This window comes from Gopherus evgoodei, chromosome 9 (assembly GCF_007399415.2).
Source record: "Gopherus evgoodei ecotype Sinaloan lineage chromosome 9, rGopEvg1_v1.p, whole genome shotgun sequence".
NCBI lineage: Eukaryota > Metazoa > Chordata > Testudines > Testudinidae > Gopherus > Gopherus evgoodei.
Genome location: NC_044330.1, coordinates 95,554,970 through 95,578,481, shown reverse-complemented (window position 1 = coordinate 95,578,481; position 23,512 = coordinate 95,554,970). Strand labels below are relative to the sequence as shown.

At 43.6% G+C, this 23,512-nt stretch overlaps 2 protein-coding genes and 1 non-coding gene across 4 annotated transcripts; all 3 read right to left on the bottom strand.

The window, feature by feature from the left end:
- Positions 1-3,643: 3,643 nt before the first annotated feature.
- On the bottom strand, positions 3,644-8,033 carry RPL39 (ribosomal protein L39). Its single transcript, XM_030576077.1, has 3 exons — positions 7,937-8,033; positions 6,962-7,065; positions 3,644-4,013 (listed from the first exon to the last, which is right to left on the bottom strand). The coding sequence occupies exons 1-3, from the start codon at positions 7,937-7,939 to the stop codon at positions 3,965-3,967; spliced, it is 156 nt and encodes a 51-aa protein (XP_030431937.1). The 5' UTR covers positions 7,940-8,033; the 3' UTR covers positions 3,644-3,964.
- LOC115658152 lies at positions 4,572-4,703 on the bottom strand. Its single transcript, XR_004002185.1, has one exon. It is a non-coding gene; the product is annotated as a small nucleolar RNA SNORA69 (small nucleolar RNA).
- A 5,821-nt stretch (positions 8,034-13,854) lies between the features above and the next one.
- On the bottom strand, positions 13,855-23,506 carry UPF3B (UPF3B regulator of nonsense mediated mRNA decay). Of its 2 annotated transcripts, XM_030575000.1 has the most exons (10): positions 23,036-23,506; positions 22,087-22,193; positions 21,837-21,943; positions 20,503-20,601; positions 19,761-19,871; positions 19,153-19,196; positions 17,912-18,100; positions 17,225-17,385; positions 15,999-16,311; positions 13,855-14,997 (listed from the first exon to the last, which is right to left on the bottom strand). In XM_030575000.1, the coding sequence occupies exons 1-10, from the start codon at positions 23,162-23,164 to the stop codon at positions 14,854-14,856; spliced, it is 1,404 nt and encodes a 467-aa protein (XP_030430860.1). In that variant the 5' UTR covers positions 23,165-23,506; the 3' UTR covers positions 13,855-14,853. The 2 variants fall into 2 exon arrangements, with proteins under 2 accessions (XP_030430860.1, XP_030430861.1); XM_030575001.1 differs by lacking the exon at positions 13,855-14,997 and having other exon boundaries at positions 16,060-16,313.
- Between the last annotated feature and the right edge of the window lie 6 nt (positions 23,507-23,512).

Below are 23,512 nucleotides of genomic sequence, written 5' to 3'. Positions count from 1 at the left end.
CCTTTGATTACTAAACCCAACTAGTCTAATTTACTCTGCATTTCACTCGGCACACATAATGAGAACAGACTGGTCCGTTCCTACTCCACTTAGGCAAAGATTTCCAAAGTTGCCTAGGGGACTTGGACACCTGATTTCCATTACAGTTAGTGGGACTTGGGCATCCAAATTCCTTGAGCATCCTTGTAAACCTCAGCCCTGATTTCCTGGTTCTTGTGCATTAGCACATTTTTGCAAAGTCCGGGTTCCCAGGATGCAGAGTAACACTTATTTCACTGAACTATGGTTTATGTTGCTATAATGCAGAAGAGCCTCAGTCCTGGACCAGAACGCCATTGCATTAGGCTTGATATAAACTGGCAGGCCCTGTCCCTAAGAGCTTTCAATCTACGTGAAAAGAGAAAAAACCAAGCGGCCACTGAAATAATAATCATTTAAACTATGGAAATAGCCCTGTTGGCCAAGATTCTGTACAAGCTTGTTTTCATCAAACCCCAGTTTGGGCCTAAATATGTCTGGACATTGTCGCTTTAAGGTAAGGTTTGAATCAAAAGGAAGATTCAGTGGGGAAATGTTTTAAAAATTATAAGGAGTTATTTTCCCAAGGAAAAGGCAGCTCCCTACTGGAAGTTGCCACTGTCTGAATAAAATAGCAGAATAACAGTAGTAGAATCATAGATTTGGAAGGGACCAGTCAGTCCAGACCCCGGCTCGGAGGGCAGGACTAAGTATTATCTAGACAATTATCTAATAATAGCTGTACAACAAAGAATCAGTTTAACCTATTGTTTGGACGAGCATTGCCACAAATACCTTCTGAAAGGATTGCTTAGTTCTACTCTCAGGATGGTAAAGTGACTGGTTTCATCCCAGCCCTGACCCTCATGATGGGGAGAAACTTTGTCAGCAGCCTATCCTGGTAGGAATAATGGCTTTGATCACTCCTGCCCAGGTTAAGGAAAGGAAGCAAACAAGGAGAGGGGTGGGATTGATGGATCTAACAGGATTGGTTTTCAGCCTTCCTCAGTGCTGTATCTTCTAAACACCTGCAGCCTCAAACAGCAGGTCTTTTCCTCAGTGGTTGTACTTATGGAGAGAGAAGAAATTCCAGATTCACAAAAACTTTTGGATTAAAACAAACAAACAAAACATGAGGAAAACTTATGAGAGATTCCGTGGATAAAGCTTTCAGACATGGGGCTCCTGGAGAATCTCTGAACATGAGAAAGCTCCTTTAAAAAAATTGGAGTGAGACAACTTTTAGCACGCGGTCTCCAGTTAGATTTGAAGCATTTGAATCATCTTTCTTAATGCTTCGTGCTCATCTTCTGTTGCTGACTTATCCTCCCCTCTCGATGAGGCAGAAATTAGACTATCACACATCCCCAGGAAGGACTGCTGGAAGATCAGATATTACTTATGTGTCCTAAGCCTGTTACAGAACACTAGCCCAACGGGTCTCACTAGACATTTTTTGGTGGCCTCAGAGTGCAGCCACCAACTCTTGCTGGTGGCCACCCAGACAATTTTTCCTAAAATACTTAACTTACTTTAGGAAAAACAAATAAATACACACATAGACACGTCCAAATCTAATTTTTTATGTAGGCTTTTGTCGCACTCAAAAATAATGTACAGTTTTGTCTCTATTTGTTACTAGGCCTAAACGGAATAGAAATAAAATAATGTTCTTGTCTTTTTTGTTGTTTCTTTTGCCTTTTTCTTTAAAGATTTACTAGCTAGTGAATCTGTTTCTGTGAAAAGTGATATTTGTACATGTGTCAACCCTGCTTTGCCCCTCCCTGGTATCACTGCCCAGGGGGCTGCATACAATTGTGGTTGCCACAGTTGATCACAGAATATCAGGGTTGGAAGGGACCTCAGGAAGGCATCTAGTTCAACCTGCTACTCAAGGCAAGACCAAGCCTCAGACAGATTTTTGCCCCAGATCCTTAAATGGGCCCCTCAAGGATTGAACTCACAACCCTGGGTTGAGCAAGCCAATGCCCCAATTACTGAGCTACTCATCTCCCTGATTAATTCTGCACTAGCCTCACTTGCCTTTGGTAACTAGGCTTTCCAAAATGCCTTTGGAGAGCAAGGTAAGTGTGTAAGGCCCAACAAGATGCCATAAGCAAAGTACATGACCTAGCTCGACACATGCTGCACCTTCACTGCTTTACTATGAACGCCAGTAAAAAGATCAGCTCCACCTTTTTTATCGTCTTAAAAATTGACAGCATCTCTGCTGGCCCCACAGGGCATGGTGATAAAGGCGTGCTGTGGTGTGCTGCTACCAGGGAATCGAGTTTCAACTAAACTCCCCTAGAAGGGACAGCAATTGCAGCTCACTCCTCTGCTCCATTCAGCACCAAGCTAGCTTGGTCTCAGTCACATCAGCACACAGAAGTAAAACATAGCTATTTCCAGGTTACCAGAATGTATATACCAGACCCAACATGGTGGAGAGCAGGGGATCAAGACAAGGCTCTGTTCCTACTGACACTGGTATTCAGCGTGATCTTGAGCAAATCATCTTGCTGTGTCATGTGCCATGTAATTGCAACATCATCTAGTTACAGGTCATTACTGCAGAGTGCAGGAATTACTGATGACTCAACCAATTATATTCCCAACCACTATTCCTCCCCACCTCCACAGAGCAACCTCCTTCACCCTTCTTAAACTACCAGTTTTTTGATTATGTTGCAACTAGAAGCATTAATCATTCAGTTGTGCTGAAAACTGATCAGAGGTAGGAAGAGGAGAGATTTTCACCTCCAGTCATCCCTAACATCTGTTGACTTTTTATACTCCTTCAAAATCTTGTGTGGTTTAAAGTGACTATCCAAATGCAAATTTCCAAAATTCAATCTGGCTATTTGAGAATAAAAAATTGACTGGGCAAGGTTTTCCTAATGCATCACTTTTGGATCTGCAACATAAAACAATTTGTGCACCACAGCTGAATGTGAAGAAGTGGCCAATGCATGTGGATCGCTCTATGCTTCATTTTGGCAATATACACTGCTTGCGATTTTGGAGAATATACAACATCCCAGTCAGTCACTACAAAAGGACTTGGGGCCAGATTTTTAAAGATACTTAGGAATCTGAAGATGCAGACTGGTACCTTTGAAAAATCTGGCCCTTGGTGTACAAAAGGGTTGTATCAGAATACTAGGCAGACCGTTAAATATTAGCAAAATGTCATAGATAAGAATACAGCAATTTATGAGCACCAAGACAATGCAGCATGGAACCTCCTAGTAACTAGGGATTTTCGTTTGCTTTAGAAGGGTTTGATTATTTTACTTATTCATGTAAAGTCCTTTGCACATTCTACATGAGTGTGACCCTGACTAGCCACCTCTCTTTCTCAACAGAGATTGAGATTTTCTTTTAAATAAGGGCAAGTTCATATTTCTAAATTGCATCCCAAGTTTGGTTGTTAATGTATAATTATGTCAAAAGGGTACAAAAGGGAGATACTAGTTTTGCCTGCTCGTTTCAAACAGTACAGAGAAGAGACTGGGATGGCAGGATCTTTTCTCACACACTGATAAATGCTCACATTAATTTCTGTCTCTATTCTCCAGATTACCCACCCGTCTCAAGCAATGCATGTAATCAGCCAGAATAATTTATTCAAAGGATCAATAATGCTCATATTTATTAAACCTGAAAACTGGCAATACAAATTAAGTCAATATATCTGAGCACAGAAATAAAGAACACTAAATGAACAGTCTTCATTTTTCAGTTATAATATTCCAAAAAGAGTCTATTGAAGTCATCTTTCAAGACTGCAGTTTGGTTTGATTTTGGGAGGTTCGGGGGGAGAGAGGCGAGAACAAGGTTCAAGAGTCCAAAATGGGTCAGCGGTGGTTTTTGTAGCAATGCGTATTTCAGGTCTTGGGGCAGGAGAGACGCATGTCATTAGAGTTCCCATCAGAGCCGTTCTTTACAAGCCCAGCTTGGTCCTTCTCCAATGCCTCCTTTTGGAGTTGTACCTAAAACAAAAGCAGCACACTTAATAAGCAATGCACACTTGAAAGTCTGTAATGCAGACCACAATCACATTCAGAATTAACCCACTAGTAAGGAGCTGGAATCTCTTGTACAGGTTTAGTTGGGAATTTGTCAATTAATTATGTTAATAGCAAATTACTTCATATTCGTTTTTTAAACTATTTTCCATATATACTTGCTTTTCTTTTTCACTAGGTATATAAACCCATATTGGTGTAATATCAGCAGCTTTAAAAAAGGTGAAGTTCCCAGAAGCAAACTTACCTAGAGATAGCAGCATTGGGCATGGACATACACTGTGACACTTTTAGAAGAGAAGACAGTCACAGATAGCCTAGAATTCATGCGTTCGATGCTGGCAGTAAAGAACTGGCTAGCTCTTAAAACATCACCACTAGTACCATTTTTACCAAAACAAAACAGAAGAGGAATCCGGGAACATAAGAGCAGTGCATTGCAACATGGAGAAAGCACTTTTCCAGGGAAATCCACTAAAGCATTCATTCCAAACCTGCATAACTGAAGGCTCTAAATATCATACTTGTACATGTTAATGATTAGCGGTTTCACCAATGCATAGGTGAAATCAAAGGCAATATTAACAGAGTTACTCTCAGCAGGAAAATGGCAGTACTCCCACAAAATGAAGCACTGTAATTGCAGCCTGCTTTATCAAATACTTTGGGCTGAAAACTGATGCTTTTGGTGCATTAAGTGTTGGAAGACAAAAATAATTAAAATTATGCATTTTAGTAACCCTAATGCTCAACATGCCTAGAACAGTTAGATGGGTACTATGCCCCTTTTACAAATGGGTAAACCGAGGCACAGAGCAAAGTGACTTTCCTAAGAACAGAGAGCAAATTAGCTGTAGTGACAGCAATAGAACCTAGCAATCCTGACTCCCAGCCTCCTGCTTTAACCACCAGCTACACTCACTCAGAGGAAAAAGAGGACCCAGCAGCAGAAAATATAGAAGTAAAATATAGAAATATACACATAGCTTAACTGAAGGAGTTTTTCCTGCAAAGAGCTCAGTATTTTACTTGCAGCAGCTGAGGATATGAATAAACAAGGCACTTTTAAGAAATGCAGCCGTTGCTCTGCTGTTCAACATCAAGTGGTGCAGACCAGGTCAAAGAGAAATACACTGTGACTGTTTGTTTGAAGTGTTGTTGTAGTTTAAGTTTTATTTATAATGAAGGTTTAGATTTTGTCATGGTTATTTTTAGCAAAAGTCACGGAGAGATCATGGGTAATGAATAGGGCCCTACCAAATTCACTGACATGAAAAATGTGCCACGGACTGTGAAATCTGGTCTTTTACCCTACACAGATTTCACAGGGGACACTGGCGTATCTCAAACTGGGGGTGGGTGGGAGGAGGGGTGCTGACCCAAAAGGGAGTTGCAGGGGGGTAGCAAAGTTATATTAGGAGGGCCACCCTTAATTCTGCACTGCCTTCAGAGCTGGGTGACCAGAGAACAGCGGCTGGTGGCCAGGTGCACAGGCCTGAAGCCAGCACCCCGCCAGCAGCAGCACAGAAGTAAGGGAGGCAATATTATACCATGCCCTCCTTTCTTCTGTGCTGTTGCTGGCGCTGCTTTGCCTTCAGCCACCGCCCTCCAGCTGTCCAGCTCTGAAGGCAGTGCCGCTACCAGCAACAGCACAGAAGTAAGGGTGGCAATACCATGCCATGTTGCCCTTCTGTACTGCTGCCTTCAGAGATGGGAAGCCAGAGAGTGGCAGCTGCTGACTGATGGCCCAGCTCGGCAAGCAGCAGCGCAGAAGTAAGGATGGCAATATCATACCATGCCCTCCTTCCTTCTGCGCTGCTGCTGCTTTGCCTTCAGCCGCCACCCTCCAGCTGCCCAGATCTGAAGGCAGTGCCACTACCAGCAATAATGCAGAAGGGTAGCAGTACTGCAACCACCCCACTTTACAATAACCTTGTGACCCCCCCTCCCCTACCACTCCTTTTTGGATCAGGACCCCTACAATTACAACACTGTGAAATTTCATGATTAAATAGCTGAAATCATGAAATTTATGATTTTTAAAATTCTGTGACGATGAAATTAACCAAAATGGCCTGTGAATTTGAATAAAAATTCACAAGAGCCCTTGACCTGCGACTTTACTGAAAAAAAATAAGAGGGGGGGTGCTCCCCGCAGGGCTAGGGGGTGCACAAACATGGCTCCAGTGGGTGCAGCCAGTGGGGGTCAGGGGGCACATAGCCCCAGCTCCAGCACAGGGGGTGGAGGAGTGCACAAGACCTCAGTCGAAGCCACGGGGTGGGCGCACACACATTTGCACAGTCCCAGCTTCACCCGCAGCCATGGGAGAGGGACGAACAATCCCGGCTCCAGCTGAAGAAAGTCACAGATATCTGGTAAAGTCATGGAATCTATGACTGCCATGACCTCCATGCCTAAAATGTATCCTTATTTATAATGTAGCACAAGCAAATACTGACATGCAATACATCTGTGAACAACACTGGACAAAAGCAAGTCCAGTATTTCAGTCTACATATGCATTCTGGTAATGATTTGTGGTTACAAATCATCCAAACTTTATGTACTAGCCCATTACCATCCACAGACCTTCAATGATGGAAATTCTTTAGTAGTAAGGTTCCCCAGACACTGTATTTCAAGAACAGGGAGGGGATGGATGCCCTCAGGGTAATCACAGATGGCTTTTCCTCACAACACATCCATGAGAACAAGAATCTTTGATCCACCTGCCACTATTCATAATGTAGATGGAGCTTGTATAACTGGGGGCTGTGGTCAGTACAGCTGTGTCAGTCATGGACCTTCACAATCCCAACCAACATAGCTATGCCAGCAGAAGTGTATATATTTTTTTTGATCAGGTATGGCAGCGAGCTGTGAACTCGCAGAAAGCAATAGCCGTTTTTACCTGATCTTATTGCCAGTTTTCATGCGAATCCACTGTGGGATGGGCCGGTTCTGTTTTTGCTTCTTGGCAAGGAATCGCTTGATCTTGAACGTCTTGTGGGACGACTGAGGATGAAAAGATAAAGGGAAGACATTGGAGACACTCTTCCCTATAACAAGCTGCATTCAGACACCTCCCTACAGATGCAGCCTGAGCTTGTGAGAACTTGCCTACACACAGAAATATCAGTGACAACTAAAGGGACACGGGTAAACAGATTGAGGTCAACTGGTGCAACTGTGCATGCGGACACTCTGCATCAGTTTCAACCTATTCAAAGCTGCACCCGGTTCATTAAATAGGTTGAGTCACACACTTAAATGCAGGTAACCAGGCCTGACAAACACGGAGCTGACTGCAACCACAGAGGGAGCAGTAGTACCTATAGTGCTAAGTGGGACTCAGTAACCTAAATCCATTCCAGAGCTCAGTGGGCACCACAAACAGTGAAGACCACAAATCCCGGCTCCACTGCCAACGCTACCACGGATTTCCAAGGGGTAGGTGGCCATGTACAGGACAAGGAGCGCTCGACCTTCCCCTCACCCCAAGGAATCAAGGCCACGTGTATTAGCCTAGGGCCCCCCCACCAGCAGCAGGGGACAGGAGAGCGCCCAGGACATGGGCTGGCAGCACCAGGCCCTAGGACGCAGCGGGTGACTCCAGCCCGGGCGGACAGATTTCCCCCCCCCCCACGCAGGGGCCGCGCTCGCCGGCCTGAGCCTCCCACCAGGAACCCGCTCGGGCGAGTGGTGGCTGCCCCGGCTAGGAGCCGGGAGGGGGGCGGCCCCTGGCCCAGACGCCCCCCGCCCTCCAAGCCCGTCCCACCCCCCGATTCCACGCGGGGAAAGCCGGGGGGGGGGACCCGCAGGCCCTGGACCCGGAACCGAGCGCGGATCAGCCCGCGCAGCAGCGGATGGGGCTGGATTGTCTCACCATGGTGCGCAGCGACGAGCCGGTCACCACAATGGCGGCGCAGGAAAAGAGTGGGCGGGGCTAGGGAGCAAGGGATGATGGGAGGTGGCCTCGGGAACAGCGACACCCAGCGCCTCCCCGGGACTACTGCAGCCTCGTCTCGCTCACTCGCGCCCCGCGTCTGCTCTGTGTTAAAGAGACAGCGTCTAAGGTGCAGGATCCTATGCTCTCTGAGCAGCCAAAGCTGCTGACGCAGCCGCCGTAAGCCGCCCCAAAGACCGAGCCGATCTGTCTTCTTCAAACCCGCCCCCACCCCCAAGCTGATTACTCTCAATGTTGTTTTGGTAGGACCTACCAAAATCAAGGGGACAAGGCCTTAATGCACTCTTGTTTCTTGGGTAAGTCTTTTGTTTTCTTAAAATACAACAGAAGTCACCATCCAAAAACTGCTTTTTTTGTGGAAGTAAAAAAAAGCGATACATTAGCAGTTTTTAGAAAGTTTGCCTTACACAGTTGTCATTCCATTGTGAGCTTCTCAGGACAGGGGCTGCATCTGCTGCTAGCACAGGACTTGTGTGGAATCAGCTCTTTCTAATTAGATAAGGTCACACCAGTATTTGGATGGGCAAACTTAGGCCTTGTCTACAGAGCAAGTTTCTGCGCAGTAAAGCAGCTTTCTGCAGTGTAACTCCTTAGGTGTACACACAGCCAAGCCACTTAGTGTGCAGAAGCTGTGCAGTTGCAGTGCTGTAAAAAAACACCCCAACAAGAGGCATACAGATTTCTGCGCCGGGGCTACAGTGTAGACACTGTGGTCGATTACAGCGCTGTGATTGCCTTCTGGGAGGTGTCCCACAATACCTGTCCTCGCCTCTCTGGTCATCAGTTTGAACTCTACTGCCCTGCCCTCAAGTGACCAACCATGAGCCCCATCCCTTAAATTCCTTGGGAATTTTGAAAGTCCCCTTCCGTTTGCTTGGTGAGCAGTGGTCTTAGTGCATCTTTCCAGGTGACCAAGCGATCCTCCGCATGGCGCAATGCTGAGCTGCTAGACCTCATCAGCATTTGGGGAAAGGAGGCTGTCAAGTCCCAGCTGCACTGCAGCTGTAGAAATTATGATACCTACAAACAGATTTCACAATGCATGACAGAAAGGGGCCAAGACTGGGACACAGTGCACTGCAGGGTTAAAGTGAAGGAGTTGTGGAACACCTACCACCAGGCATGGGAGGCAAACCACCACTCCAGTGCTGCGCCCATGAGCTCCCAGTTCTACAAAGAGCTGGATGTGATACTTTGTGGCTTGCATGCCAGTTGAGACTACACCGAGCCAAGAGGAGGAAATCTTGGACAAGGATGTGAAGGGGGAGCAGGGCCCAGAGACAGAGGATGACTAGGAGGTCAGAGATGCATGCAGCCAGGAGCTTTTCTCCACCCTGGAGGAGGCTAGCCAGTCAGAACTGTTGGAGCTTAGCGAAGAGCAAACAGGAGGGGAGGCCTCGGGTAAGTGGCTTTGATTTTGGGAATTGCTGAAGTGAGTGGATGAGGGCAGGAGGGTTGCCGAAAGTAGGCTTGTGTCTGTATGATGCATGTACTACCACATGCCTTGTCTGGGTAGCGGAACGGTGTTGATTGACTCCCTCACTTCACTGAAATCTGCCTCAGAGATCTCCACAAAACTCTCCTGGAGCTACTGGTTCTTTGGCAGAGCTGCTTTGTTTCTTACCTCATTAAGGGTAACTTCCCTGTGCCACTCTAGGGGGAGGGGGCATTGCTGCACACAGGTGAGCCGCATAAGGGCCAGGGTGGATGCCCTTGGAGAAGACTCTCCCTTGATTCCTTGCTCATTCTCAGCAGTGAGATATCTTCCATAATGAATACAGGCTGTGGAAAATTTGGGGAAGTAAGTGATGATTATAAGACCGACACTTCCCCCCCCCCACTGCTGGCTCTCCCAAAAGCCAGGTGCTCAGTGTATAGTATGGTCCTGCAACACTGAATTCCCCTGTCCCTGTGGTTACTCACCAGTTTGGGGGTCTTGTGGCTCATGTGTGCTTACCTGGAGTCAGCGAGTTAGTGACAGGTATGTGAAGAGTAGCTGCATTTTTAAATCACTGATTCAGTGGTCTGTGTACTGCAAACAATACTGCTTCTGTAAAATGTAGCATTTTGGCTTCACAGATATGACTTTGGGAGCCCAGCCTCCATTGCGCTGAATTCGAAAGAGGTCATGAAGAACTAAAGGGGACTTTCTGCATGATGTCATGCACTCTGCCGCCGAAAGACAAGAATTGAAGGAGTGGCAGGACAGTGAGAAGAGGGACCAAAAGGAGAACAGGGCACGCCAGAATGAAGCCCTGGAACAGCTCTTAGACATTATGGAACACCAAGCACACACACTCCAGGCACTACTAGCACTGCAAACCCAACAGCTCTGTGCCCACCCTCCTGTCACAAAACTCTTTCCCATGTGGCCTCCAGACACTGCTAACACACTCTTATCAACCTCCTGACTCCAGTCTGTACCCATCTGCATTTCACTCCTGCCCCGTTGCAGTCCACCCCTGCGGACTCCGAATACCTTCTGCACTCAGCACTCCCTCTGCAGTTTAGCCTTGATGAAGTACATTACCCGCTGCACTGTACTCCAAAGAACAAGGTTGCATGTGATACCTGGACATACACAAATCTTTAACTGTCCCAGGACTACACCTCTTCCCAGGCAGAGTCTCCCAGGATCACAATGGGCATTTAGACTTCCCCTTCGGTGATCTTCTAGTCTGGGAAGAAAGTCCCTGCTTGCAGCTTCCTGAACAGGCCAGTGTTCCAAAAGATGCGTGCGTCATGCACTTTTCCGGACCAGCCTGCATTAATATCCATGAAATGGCTACCGTGATCCACAAGTGCCTGAAGAACCATAGACAAATACCCCTTGTGATTAATGTACTCAGTGGCTAGGTGGTCTGGTGCCAGACTTGGAATATGCGTGCCATCTATTGCCCCTCCGCAGTTACGGAAGCCCATTTGTACAAAGCCATCCACAATGTCACACATTGCACAGAGTCATCGTCTTTCAGAGCAGGATGCGATTAATGGCCTTGCACACTTTTTGCAACTCTAGTACTTAACTTTCTGCTTTCCTAAACTCCTGGACTTTATTTTCCAAATATAAACTACTGTGCAGTGTTGTTCTGTGCTTTGAAATAAGCTGATGTTGCACCCTTGAGCTAGCTGCTTTGCAAGAAGTGATCTCTGTGTATTCAATGATTTGGAGATCTGTTTGTGGAGTACATAAAGTGCTTTAGGATCATGGTGGACCAAAGGAGCTATGGAAATGTAAGATATTCTTAGCTGCTCTCTTAGGTAACCTATGCTTTGCAACGTGTCATATATAATTTGCTGAGAAATATCAGTGTCCTAATTGTGGTTCAGGAAAGGTGAATTTGTTAGTACAACCCCTTCACAGCAGTAATCAAGTTACTGTCTACGTTTGTAGGGAACAGATCACTAATCACAGCCTTAGCATGAGAGGGGTCAAAAGGAAGATATGTTTCAAGATGAGCATTTAAAAGCTTAAAGGCAAACATTTCCTCCCTACCAAAAAAAAAAACAAAACCACAGAATTCAGGGCCCATTCCAATTTTCTACCAATTATATAGCCACTCTGAAGTCAATGTTAAGAGTATCAAAATCACAACAATTAATTTAGCTTAAAAAAGAGAACGTTAAGGGGTGATTTGATTATGGATCTACACAGGGAACATATTTAACAGGGGTCTTCTGTTTAGCAGAGAAAGGTATAATAGGATCCAATGGTCGGAAGCAGAAGCTAGACTGGAAATAAGGCATACGTTTCTGACAGTAATTAATCACTAGAACAGCTGACCAAGGGTCATGATAGATTCTCTATCACATACACAATTTTAAAATCAAGATTGGATGTTTTTCTAGAAGTTCTATGTCCCGTTATACAGGAAGTCATACTAGATGATCACACTGGTCACTTTCGGCCTTGGAATCTATGAAACCACACTGGGTCAGATAAGGGGTCCAGCTAGTCCAGGTTCCTGTCTGCCAGTAATTGTACCAGATAGGAAGTTGAAAGAAAGTATGTGACAAATAATTATAGGATAGCCTGTTGAGTGATTGTGCTAAAACAGCTGGCTCTGGTAAAATGAGATCCAGCAGAGCAATGTAAGCAAGGAAAGGAGAAGTGTTTAGTTACAGACATTTTATCTTCAATGGTTAAAAAATAATTTAAACACAATTTGCGATGAAAATGGATTACCTTGAAAGATTCCAACACTGACTGCATGATATGGTACCTCAGAAATAGAAAGCACTATGCTTTTTCAAAAGGTTTTTCGAGGGTAGTATTTAATTCAAAGATCTGTAGATAGCTGTCTGAAAGGAAAGCACCTATATTCAGTTGAAGAGAATAGCATGAAGTTATTTATGATTACGGAGGTGCAGCAACACGAATGTAGAGATCAAACTTCTTCAACCCTCCTTATTCCCATGTACCAATGATTAAGAAAATATAATTGGGCCCAGTCCTCTTGCTGTGTCATCTTTGACTAAGATCAGCCAGCCAGCGAAGAAACAGAGAAGATGATTATGGATCTTCCCTAGCTGTTAACAGAAGTGGAGATTTTTTTTTAAAAATGTTAGATTCCTCTACTTTTCTCCTAAGAGGCCAAAGGTGGGGTTATTAATAGCAGAAAAGGAAGGACTCATTCTGGATTTGGGAGGTTTCTCTCCACTAACAGTTATATTTTTACTGTTTTGTTTTTTGATAAAAGTACAGTAACTCCTCAATTTAAGTCATCCCGGTTAACGTTGTTTCATTGCTGATCCATTAGAGAACACGCTCATTTAAAGGTGTGCAATGCTCCACTCTTATGTTGTTTGGCTGCCTGCTTTCTCCACAGCTGGCAGCCTTCCTATGCCCCCGCTTCCCATAGCGCCTCCTGCCTGCTGGCAGATAACAGGGATCAGTGCCCCCCACCCTCCTGCCTGCAGCAGTCAGCTGGCTTGTGGCATTTTGGGGGCAGGAGGGAGGAGTGAGGACTCAGCACGCAGGCTCCCCTTCTCCCCCCCTGCCTCCCCAAGCCAGCTGATTGCCCCGGGGGGGGGGGGAGGAGTGACTCCGGCCTGCAGGCTCCCCCTCCCTCCCCTGCCGTGGCAATCAGCTGGCTTATGGTGTTTAGAAGGGAGGGGAGAGGACTGGAGTGGGAAGGGGCAGAAAGTGAGGGGGGGGAGAGAAAAGGCAGGTCAAGGATGAGGGCTTAGGGGAACTGGGCAGGCTGAGGATTGAGCGTCCCCCTGCCCCTGGTGCTTGCAGAATAGGAGAAGCTGCTGCTGCTGCACATGCTTCTCCTAGCCTACAGCACCTCCAGCCTCCCTCATCTCCAGTGCCAATGGGCTGTGCCTGTGGGGGGTAAGGCAGGGGCACCTCCCGACTATAGTACTGTATTGTATGTACAGTATGTTTGTAAACACACAGCACATACACACTACTCCCCCCAGCATAGTATTAAATTGCTTGTTTAAAATGTACATAATGCCTTTTGTCTGGCAAAAAAAATTCCCTGGAACTTAACTCCACCTATTTACATTCATTCTTGTGGGGAAATTGGATTCGCTTAACATTGTTTCACTTAGTCACATTTTTCAGGAACATAACTACAATGTTAAGTGAGGAGTTACTGTAACATTATGCACTGTAATTTAGCTACAGTGATGTATTAGTTTAATATTCTCCACTGTTCTCAGCAGAGTACAGGGATTTTTTTTGTTATTGAGTTTGAGGCCACTTGACAATGTTAACTAATGGACAATATTAGTATGAAAAGCTTTGATAAAGGATAAATACAGTACATGAGATAAGGCTAGCTCTGTCATGCCTCCAAATAGAAAAAAGTCTCACTGAAGACAAATAAGTTAAAGTATCTTTAATATTTTGAGATTTTATTGGTTTTAGTACAAAACAGCTAAGGCTAAAACTTGCTAGCTTAAAGAGGATCATTATTGGTGCAGTTTCTTCTGGGCTGTGAAATAACACTCCAATGCATCAGGAAAGATGAAGCAGAGTTTGAAATGACAAATTTCCTACTTTTAAGACACTGAAAACAAGGAGGGAATGCTTGAAAAGAATCAGACACTCTACACAGCTATACTGAAATAAAAAAAAATAATTGTTTCAGTGTAGGTAGACAGACATTACATGACAATTTATCAAAAAAGGAAATACCCAGTAATTATTCCTACACTGGAATCTTTTAGTTCAATTACTTCATTCAGTAACCCACTTCCTACCTGGAAGATTCTTTATAAGGCCTCTCCCCACTTCCCAAACCTCCTACTGCTTCTACCTTGAAAAGGTTTGTTCTGCATAAAACCAGGAAAGGCTTCCCCAGACCACTGATGGCCCAGCTACCATAGTCTGAGAACGCTGTTTTAGTGCTAGGATTACACTGTTTATTTGTAAATATTGTAGTCTCAGAATCAAACACCATGCAGCACAGCAATCTCGGATGTTAGCTTTTGAGCATAACTGCAGCTTTAACTTTGCTCCTCTTTCTAAGTGTACCACACACTGGTTCAGGACTGCTTTACAAAAAAGCTCTGCTTTTAGATCCAGGTGTCATCCTCCTGACCACATGACTCGCATTTCTCGTACTTAAGGCCACAAAAAGCTTTTCTACTTTGCAAACTGCAAACATTTTCTTCTCCATTGTAGTCTGCTGCTATGAACATAAATTCCAGTAACAATGAGAACACATTTCAAAATTCTGAGGTTCTTTAACCAGAAACATCCAACAGCACAATGTCCCCTTTTCTTCCTTTGTTCCTTCTCTTTGAAGGCACTTCTGGATTGCGTAGTACATGCTCTTTGGCTGCTTCAATAATCAGAACACATAAGGCCTGCGTGCTAATCACTCCTCCTCTTTTGTATTACTGGTCTCACTTTCCTGTTTATCTGCTCCTTGGTCCACAGACTTTGCAGCAATGTCTTCATAAGGACACAGTCTACTTCGACTTCGAACTCCTGGCTGGTATAGCTGCATTGCTGGACGATCCTGAAATAAATCAGAAGGTATCAGACAATATGATGCTTTTGCACAAGACAAAATTCCTATCATTTCTAAAGGGATGATACTAAAAAAGGCAAACAGAACACCACACAGACTTCTTCAGACTTTCCCAAAATACTATTATTCAGTGACACCCAACGACACAGAGTAACTGCTCAAATAGCACAGATGAGAAAGCTGCTTTAGATTATGCACCCAAGTATTTTAAAGCATTCACAAGGATAATATTTTAAGGAACAATTCAGTTTGTCCTCTTCAAGCGCATGAGCAAATTTCAAAGCTTCTCCCAAGGAACGTTTAACTAAAAACCATGAAACACACACACCATAGATGCTGCCAGTACAGAATTAGTGCACATCTAAACTGGATGTATTCCTATCCATGGAAGGAATACATATTTGGGGGGGTATTTTGCATATAGAACGATATGTAAATTAACATGGGTCTATGCTATGACACTGCATAGTGTTGCCTCTCTTATATCTGATGCAGCAGCCTCTGCAGTGTTTTGGAGAAGGTATAATAGGGGTGGCTGCCTGCTATATTGTTTTCTCTTGCTCATAGAGACGTACTTACTGGCATTAACCCACATGCAGCATCTGCAAGAATCTGGTCCTACCATATCACTTCTCTGGTGACACAAAAGTTAAAAAGCCAATGTTTATCCACTGGCAAAACCAGGACAGACATTTATTCACTTTTGTTCAGAACTTGCCAGTAACAGCTGGACTTGTACATAATTCCTACAAAGGCAACAAGAACTTTGCAAAGACTAAGTTCATCTTAACAGCAGCAAAGCTTACAAGATCTGCCTATTTTTCCCTCATATATGATGGCAAAGTTTACAGCTGAATTATTATATGAAGGAGGAAAAAAAATGTCAAGAAGGTAAGAAATAGCATGACCTTCCCCTTAATTAACATTCACCATCAAACCACAAACAAGACCTTATATAGAGTGGGTGTGAATTCAAAGAGAGCCAGCACCTTATTTCTGATGCGATCTCTCTTAGCTGCATCCTCTTTTTTGTCATCTTTGGTTATTTTCTCAGCTTTTTCTATGTTGCCTGTAAAGTCTGGAAGCTCATTTTTCCTTCCTTTCTCTCTGAGTAAGTTCATCTCCTTTTTAACCTCTTCTTCTCTTTTTCTAAAAACTTTTTCCTTCTCAAAGCGTTCCTTCTGCCTACGACGCTCTTCATCCTGGCGTCTCTGTTTCTCCCGCTGCAGTCTCTCATATTCTCTCTCTCTTTCAAAGTCTCTCTCCCGGTCCCTGTAATCTTTTCCATATTCATCTTCAGATCTGTATGAAAAAACACAGCGAGAAATTAAGCTTAGAAGACTGGATAATCAAAATCACAGCTAGTAGTAAGCAATACTACAACTCCAAATTTGCATCAATATTGTTAGACATGGATTTGTAGATTTTAGACAAGAGTTAAAATATCCTAGAAGCCTAGTCATATTTTACTACAGATACAGAAATAAACTGCAGTGAGGATGTAATCCTTGATAATGAGTGAGAACACTACAGATAGTCAGCTATGTGACTAGAACTATGGGACTTCCTAACTCCCTCTGTGGCCTTGGAAATTACTTAAAACTCTGCCTCATTCCTCTGACACATGGGGGAAACCCACACCTGTACACATCACATGGATGTTGTGAGAATTAGTTATTTCAGTACATGGTTGTCATTCTGGCATAAGGATGGCCATACTTATCCTTCCTGCCAAGGCCTCTAAAGGGATATGCATTATGAGTTTTATGGACTTAAAGTGGCCCCTGTGCTCTTGGAAGCCGCTATAAGTGCGGTCTATGGAGCTAGAGACTGCAAGCTCAAAGCCATCCCCAGAATTTGGAGGGCACAGAGGTGGCTTAAAGCCATCTTTGCCCAAGGGCTGTGCCTCCTGAATTGGGCTCCAACTCCTGAGCTTGGCTCCATTTGTAAGTATCTTCAGTTGAAAACCCAAGCGTTATTGATAAAACACTAAAATTTGTCTAACAAACAAACAGATATGAAACAGTTCAAGTCCAGATGGACCCACCCTACTCCCTGAAAATGAGTACACTCTCCCAGACAATTCCGATGAGAGACATTTCTTCATTTGAATTCAAAAGCTGTTCCTGGGCAGTGCAGCCTAAGTTTTAAATTACTAGTCTAGAAGGCTGGGTTTTGTTAGTAAGTCATATATAGTAAGTACTGGAATACTAACTTTTTTGCCTTCTCCTCTTTAGTCTCTCCATCGGATCGTTTGGCTGACACGCTGCTTAGAGTGCCAGCCGCCTTTTCTTCCCTCACATTTTCTTTTTCCAGTTTCTTGAACCTTTCCTTTTTCTCCAAGTCTCTTTCATCTTTCTCTGGTTTCTTAAGTAGCTATGAAGAAGACACAAGTTCTATTTAATCAAAGGCTCATTCTATACTGTGCTGCAAAGTAGAATTAATTTAGCTGGGTTGAAGTGACTTCTGCTTAATATGAGAAATATACATATATGTAACTAGTTATTTCCATACTCCCTGCGCTCAGAGGTAGTAATGTCTACAACTAAAATAATGATCCCAATCCCAGAAGATTCATTTCCCTGTACAGTAGGAGAACAAGATCAAATACTGAAGATGGTAATAAAATATATCCAGTTACCCAGATTATATTAAATTCATATGTTCTAGGGAACAAAAGCATATACACAAGTATTCAAATGAAAATTATTAAAGATAAATTAAAGCAACTAACAATCATACAAATCCTTACTGTATGTTAACAAAAGCTTGAACATTATGAAATAACTAGTCTACTCCTTCAAGATCATGAGTTACTCTTGGATAAGTATTCAGTGAACACATTTGGTATGCAACTTTTACAGGGAATGAAAACAGCCTATAACAATGACATGTTCTGTACCTTAATCTTTGGTTCGTCCTTTGATTTATCCCTTTCTTTCTCTGGGCATTTATCAAATTTCTTCAGTTTTTCTGCCTCTTTTCTCTTCCTTCTTTCTTCTTCTTTCCATTTCCTCCTTTCTTCTTCTCTTTGTCTTTTTCTTTCCAGTTCCCTTCTTCTCCTCTCCTCTCTTTTTTCTTCTCTCAGTCTCTGGAAAGATGGGGAGGGAGACGAGGACCAAAACAAAAAACACACAAACATTTCCCACATTAGAAAAAGAAAAAGTTACTTTTAAGAGTTCTATAAGATACCATGCCCTGAAATGACAAAATTCTCTAAAATATACAGCTTTACAAAACATTTGTCTCTCCCTTTGTATCCTACTTTTAAGCAACTTATTGACAGCATCAAAATTCACTGGAGCAGCATTATTATGTATATTTCAGAAATCATTAACTCTATATTTTAAAATGAAAACACCAACGCATCAGAACCCACCCTAAAAAGTTAAACACACCTGGGAGAAAAATAGGTTCATAGGAGAGAAATCACCAAGAGGGCATTAACTTAAATCCTGGTAGCTGCAAACAATATGTTAAACAGAAGATGGCTTGCCAATCACACAGCTACAGCTCACATGGCTGTGTTCCACCGTGACAAGGACTGTTATTAAACCACCATGTTAAGCAAAATATAGCTTGATATCAATACTCTGGAAGCCACCATCAATCCCTGCTAAACACACAGTTTGTTAAGCATGAACCCAGGCTATACCAAGTATTTGGGATAAAGAGTACAAGAAAACCTCACCCCATTTTAAACATGATTATAATCGTTAGACTAAGGTCCTGCACACATTACATTTTTCTTCGGCAAGCAAGTCCAGCTGCACTGTTAGATCTGCTCCACTATATTTACCATCTGCTGAGCAGCACGAATCCAGTTAGGCAACAGGATGCAATCCTGCCGCAGAACAAACAGTTGTAGAATATTTTCCTCCCCCAACCTTCCTTCCCCACCTTTTTTTTTTTAAAAAGTCTCACAACTTTCTTCTGAGGAGAGAAGGAAGCAGGAAGTGCTCCCACCTACCTGAACAATTCTGTAGCTCTGGGAGAATTATTTAAAACAAGGTCTTTAGATCCATTTACTACAAAAGAAAATCTTACTATATAGACATCACTGTACATACACAAGTTCTAAGAGCAAGTTATCAAAAACTGTAACCAAAAAAACTCTACATAGATTATACAGAGAAATCATACCTGTTTGTTTTTCAAGAAGTTCAGAAGGGGAGTTGTCTTTTTAGCTAAATAAACATTAAGAACATAAATATTTTTGCCTTTACAAATATCAAGATACGTTTTCATAAGTTAGACTGAGATAAGTCTTTCCCATCTATCTTAGATTTTGCTCAGTTTCAGTCTTACTTGTACCACAACTTTTCTCTCTCTTCTTGAAATGTATACCCTTCATTTACTTATGAATAGCTACATCTCCTCATTTAATGTTTTAGCTAAACTAAAATGAGTTGTAACTGACACTGATATATCACTTCCCATCCCACAATACTATTAAAAGGAGCCAATGCACCCATCACTGGAATTTAACAGCACATAACACAGGTGTTTAGTATAGGTAGCGGAGAAGATTACTATATGCAATTTAAACTAAGAAGAGGGAATGGCCCAGGGATGAATAAAGTAGATCTTCATTAGTAGTATTACTCTAAGGACTTTATGATACTAAATAAACCTAAAAAGGAATGTAGAATCCCAAAAGTTCAAAAGTCACAAATCTACAAAATACTGTACTTCGTATGTCTTCCTATACTGTAAGAAGAGGTTCACGTACAAGATATCAGTTTTCATACCTATTAACTCTTTGTTTCTTGCCTCTATTTCCTCTAGTAGTGTTTCAGGAGTCGATGTTAACTTTTCATCATCTGCACTGTAACTTTCCAAAAACTTCTTATACTCTGGGTCTGGAGAGAAAGATCGGTTTGTGCTACAAAATACACATACTGACCCCTCTTCTGGGAGTTTCAATAGTCACTCTGCATTTTCAAACTTACGAACAAACAAGAATGGGTTATATAGTCTTATGAGCTGCTGCCTGATATTTGTCTTTAGCCAAGTTAAATCTAACTCTGAGGCAGGAACCATGTCTGGTTATGTTTTGTAAAGTACACAATTAATAGTAAAATCTTGCATTATTAACAACTTTATTCCATAGTGTGCTTATTAAGATATTTTATTGGTTTTGCAGTTGTCTGTTTTTCTTCCAGTGTACCAAGCCTGCAAAAGCTAACTGTGACAAGGACCATCTTTTCATTACACGTGTGGGCATTACCTAGCACAACAGAACCCCATCCCTTGCTGGGGACCAGTAGGTACTATCATAATATCAATAATACCTTAAGTACTTTTGTTACAGTAAAACAGACAAGTTATTTTGAAAAAACAGAAGTGTCACTGTTGCATGTTAAATGTTTAGTATCAAACATTATATTGTTACACTAGGACACCACACAGTCAAAATAAATTCAAATTTCTGTTATCAGATACCATGCACCACATACGCATGCATACGACAAACAACCCCAATAGTTATACCATCATCAATAGTCCCAGTTTTGGCATCCTTTTTCTTATTCTTCTTTTTTGCAGATTTTTGGAAAGGTGCAAATTCTACAATGGCAGCATACTCCTGACCTGTTAAATATTAAAACTGTTTAATCACCAATGTAAAAAAACAAAACACTAAATTCCTGACCGTGTATTATATTGGGGGAGGGACACTAGGGCGTGTTTATAAGAAACAACACTAGACAGATAAATAGATAGTAGCTATGGAATTTGTGTTTATATATCTGACCACATGACAACATTCCTTATAACCTTTTCATTGCAAGAGGTTCTCAAAGCACTTTCCAGCCTATACACAAAACACATACAAAACTACATTAAAAGAAGGCTAAAGTTGCAAAATGTAATACTTAAGTTAGGAAATGCCAGAGCTAAGGTTTCTCAGGCAACCTTAATTCAGCATCCTGATAGTTATGCATTATGACCACATGCTGTCGTCCCCCCTGCCCCTATTCCTGCTTCATTCACTGGGGGGGGGAAGAACACTGTGTGTTCAACTGGAAATATGGAGAAAAGGGGGAATTTCTGTTCTTGACAAAACCCAGTGAGATTGACAAAAAGTCCATGCAGAACAGAGAAGTAGTTTCAGAGAATCTAGGTAATTTAAATTGATGCTTGGAACATGAAACTAGCCACTCAATGCCTTCTGAATAACTGAGACTTCAGTTGTCATAGCTCTATTTCACAAAAAGCAACTGGTTGGTGGAAGATGAAAAATAAAAAAGTAAAATCTCTAAAACAAACAATCCAAATAAAACAAGAGTTTCAGGTGAAATTCTAGCCACACGGAAGTCAACTGGAAACACTGGCAAGACTCCCATGGAGCCAGAATTTCACCCAGAATATATATGCATTAAAAGATATCAGCCAAAACACCAATTAGTTTTAGTATTAGGCGCTGAATGCTCCCAACAAACCACATAACAATATACTGCAATGACAGCTAACTAAACTTAGACCATATACACATGTAAATTGCTAATGGGCTAGAATTCCTCTTCGGCAGTTTGTTTAGAAAATTTAGCACTAATGTTGCTTTAAAAATTGGATTTTATTGTTATTATTTTAAGCTGTATTTAAAATCTACTACAAAAAGTGTCATGAAGTTTGTCGAAAAGTCTACATGCAAGCACCATGTACTTAATCTCAATATATGGTGCCCAAGTATAATTATGGCACTAAAAGAAAGTGTACAATAAGAAAAAAATTGGGAATAAACTACCTGACAATCTCCTAAATCTCATCAAATATATCTGATATACAAACATTTTAGTATACAACCAAGTTTTATGTTTACTTGCCTTTGTGATCAACAAAAACATAACCATCAAAGCGATCCCTGAACAGTACTATATCTTCTTGGTTTTTAAAGTTGATGTATGCTCTGGAAAACATGTGAGGATACAAACTGCAAAAGGACAAAAAATAGCAATGTGTAAGGAAATGAAGCTGGCTAGTTGCTGATGATTTTAACGATATACACGATGGACAAGTGTAAATTAATTGACATACTAGAGTTACATGAAAAAATTTAAACCTAAAGTGTTGTACCTGGAATCATTAGCAAAGAATTCAAAATAGTCATGTTCGGGCAAAGGCTGAAGATGTTCTTCAAGTTGTTCCTTAGTCAAGCTGGGAGGCAAGCGTCGAATTACCACCTTAACACAGGAATTTTAAGAGTGTAAAATTATTGTCTGCCCCTGACTTTATTTCAGATTTCTTAATTGAAAGATGCCATAGGATAACAAAGCTAAGTCAACAACTGTGGCTCATGGGGAAATCTATTTCACCCAGCACGCTTCAATGCCATTTTTATATCCTATGTATTGATTGACCTAGAAACATCACAATTCTTCAAGAAAGCACAGAGAGACTGGGGGTCTGATCCAGCACCCACTTAAGTCAAAGAAAAGACTCCTACTCACTTCCCAAGGGGAGCAGTCTCAGGCTTTAAGTGAGGAAATGTGGCTCAGTGATTAGAGCAAGGAATTCAAAGGCAAGATTCCTGAGCCCCGTTCCCTAGCCTGCCACTAAGTGCTACGGTGAGCAAGTGACTTGGGCCAAACATTTCCCAAGTGGTGGCCAGGGGTCCGGATGCCAGGCAGGCCTTGGCTCTGCAGAGTGCGGACAACACTCGAAACGCCGCGCGAGCTCAGCACCCCGCGAGCAAACCATCAGATCGCGGCACCTCCGGCTGGGCACCGAAAAACGAGACACCGCCCCATACTCGCCGCGTTTGTGAGTTGTTACCCCTGGGCCTGGCCCCATCCCCAGAACAGCGTCCACGGGCCCCGCCCGGGGGTTGCGGCGCTGGGGTCTGCGGGGCTCCACTGAGCAGCTCGCCAGAGCCCCGGGCAGGCGCGCAGGCCGGGGCCCGGGAGAGGGGGAAGCGCCGCCAGCAGCACGCCCCGGCCCCGGCCCCGAGCTAGGGAGCCCCCAGGCACAGCGGAACCCAGGGCCGTTCTGCCAGCGGAGGGGCTGAGGCCGCCCCCAGCCTCACCTTGCTGAGCGTCTCCTTCTTGTCCTTCGGCCGCTCGAGCCTCTCGGGCTCCCCGCCCCCCCTGGGGTCCAGGGGGCCCCCGGGCGCCCGCTTCTCCTTAGGCCTAGTGTTCTCCTTATCCTCCTTCATCCCGTTCTCCGGCCCACCGAGCCACGCCCCCTCCCGCCCATTGGCCGCGGCGCCTCTCGCGGGATCACAGCCTTAAAGGGCCACGAACCGCCGCCTGGCGCCCCCTCAGGGATACAGCACCACGGGGGTGGGCGCTCCCGGCATGCACTGGGGCCAACGGGGGCGGCCGCTCCCAGCAGGCAGGTCCTCGGGGCCATGGGAAGTTCCCGGTAGCCCTGGCACGCCTCGTGCGACGCCGAGTGAGGGGACCTAGCCCCGCCCTATCGCTGTTGCACTCGTGACACTTCCAGCGGCCTTTGCCTCGGCACAATGGCGGCGGCGCCCCGTCGTGATGCATGATGGGTAGGC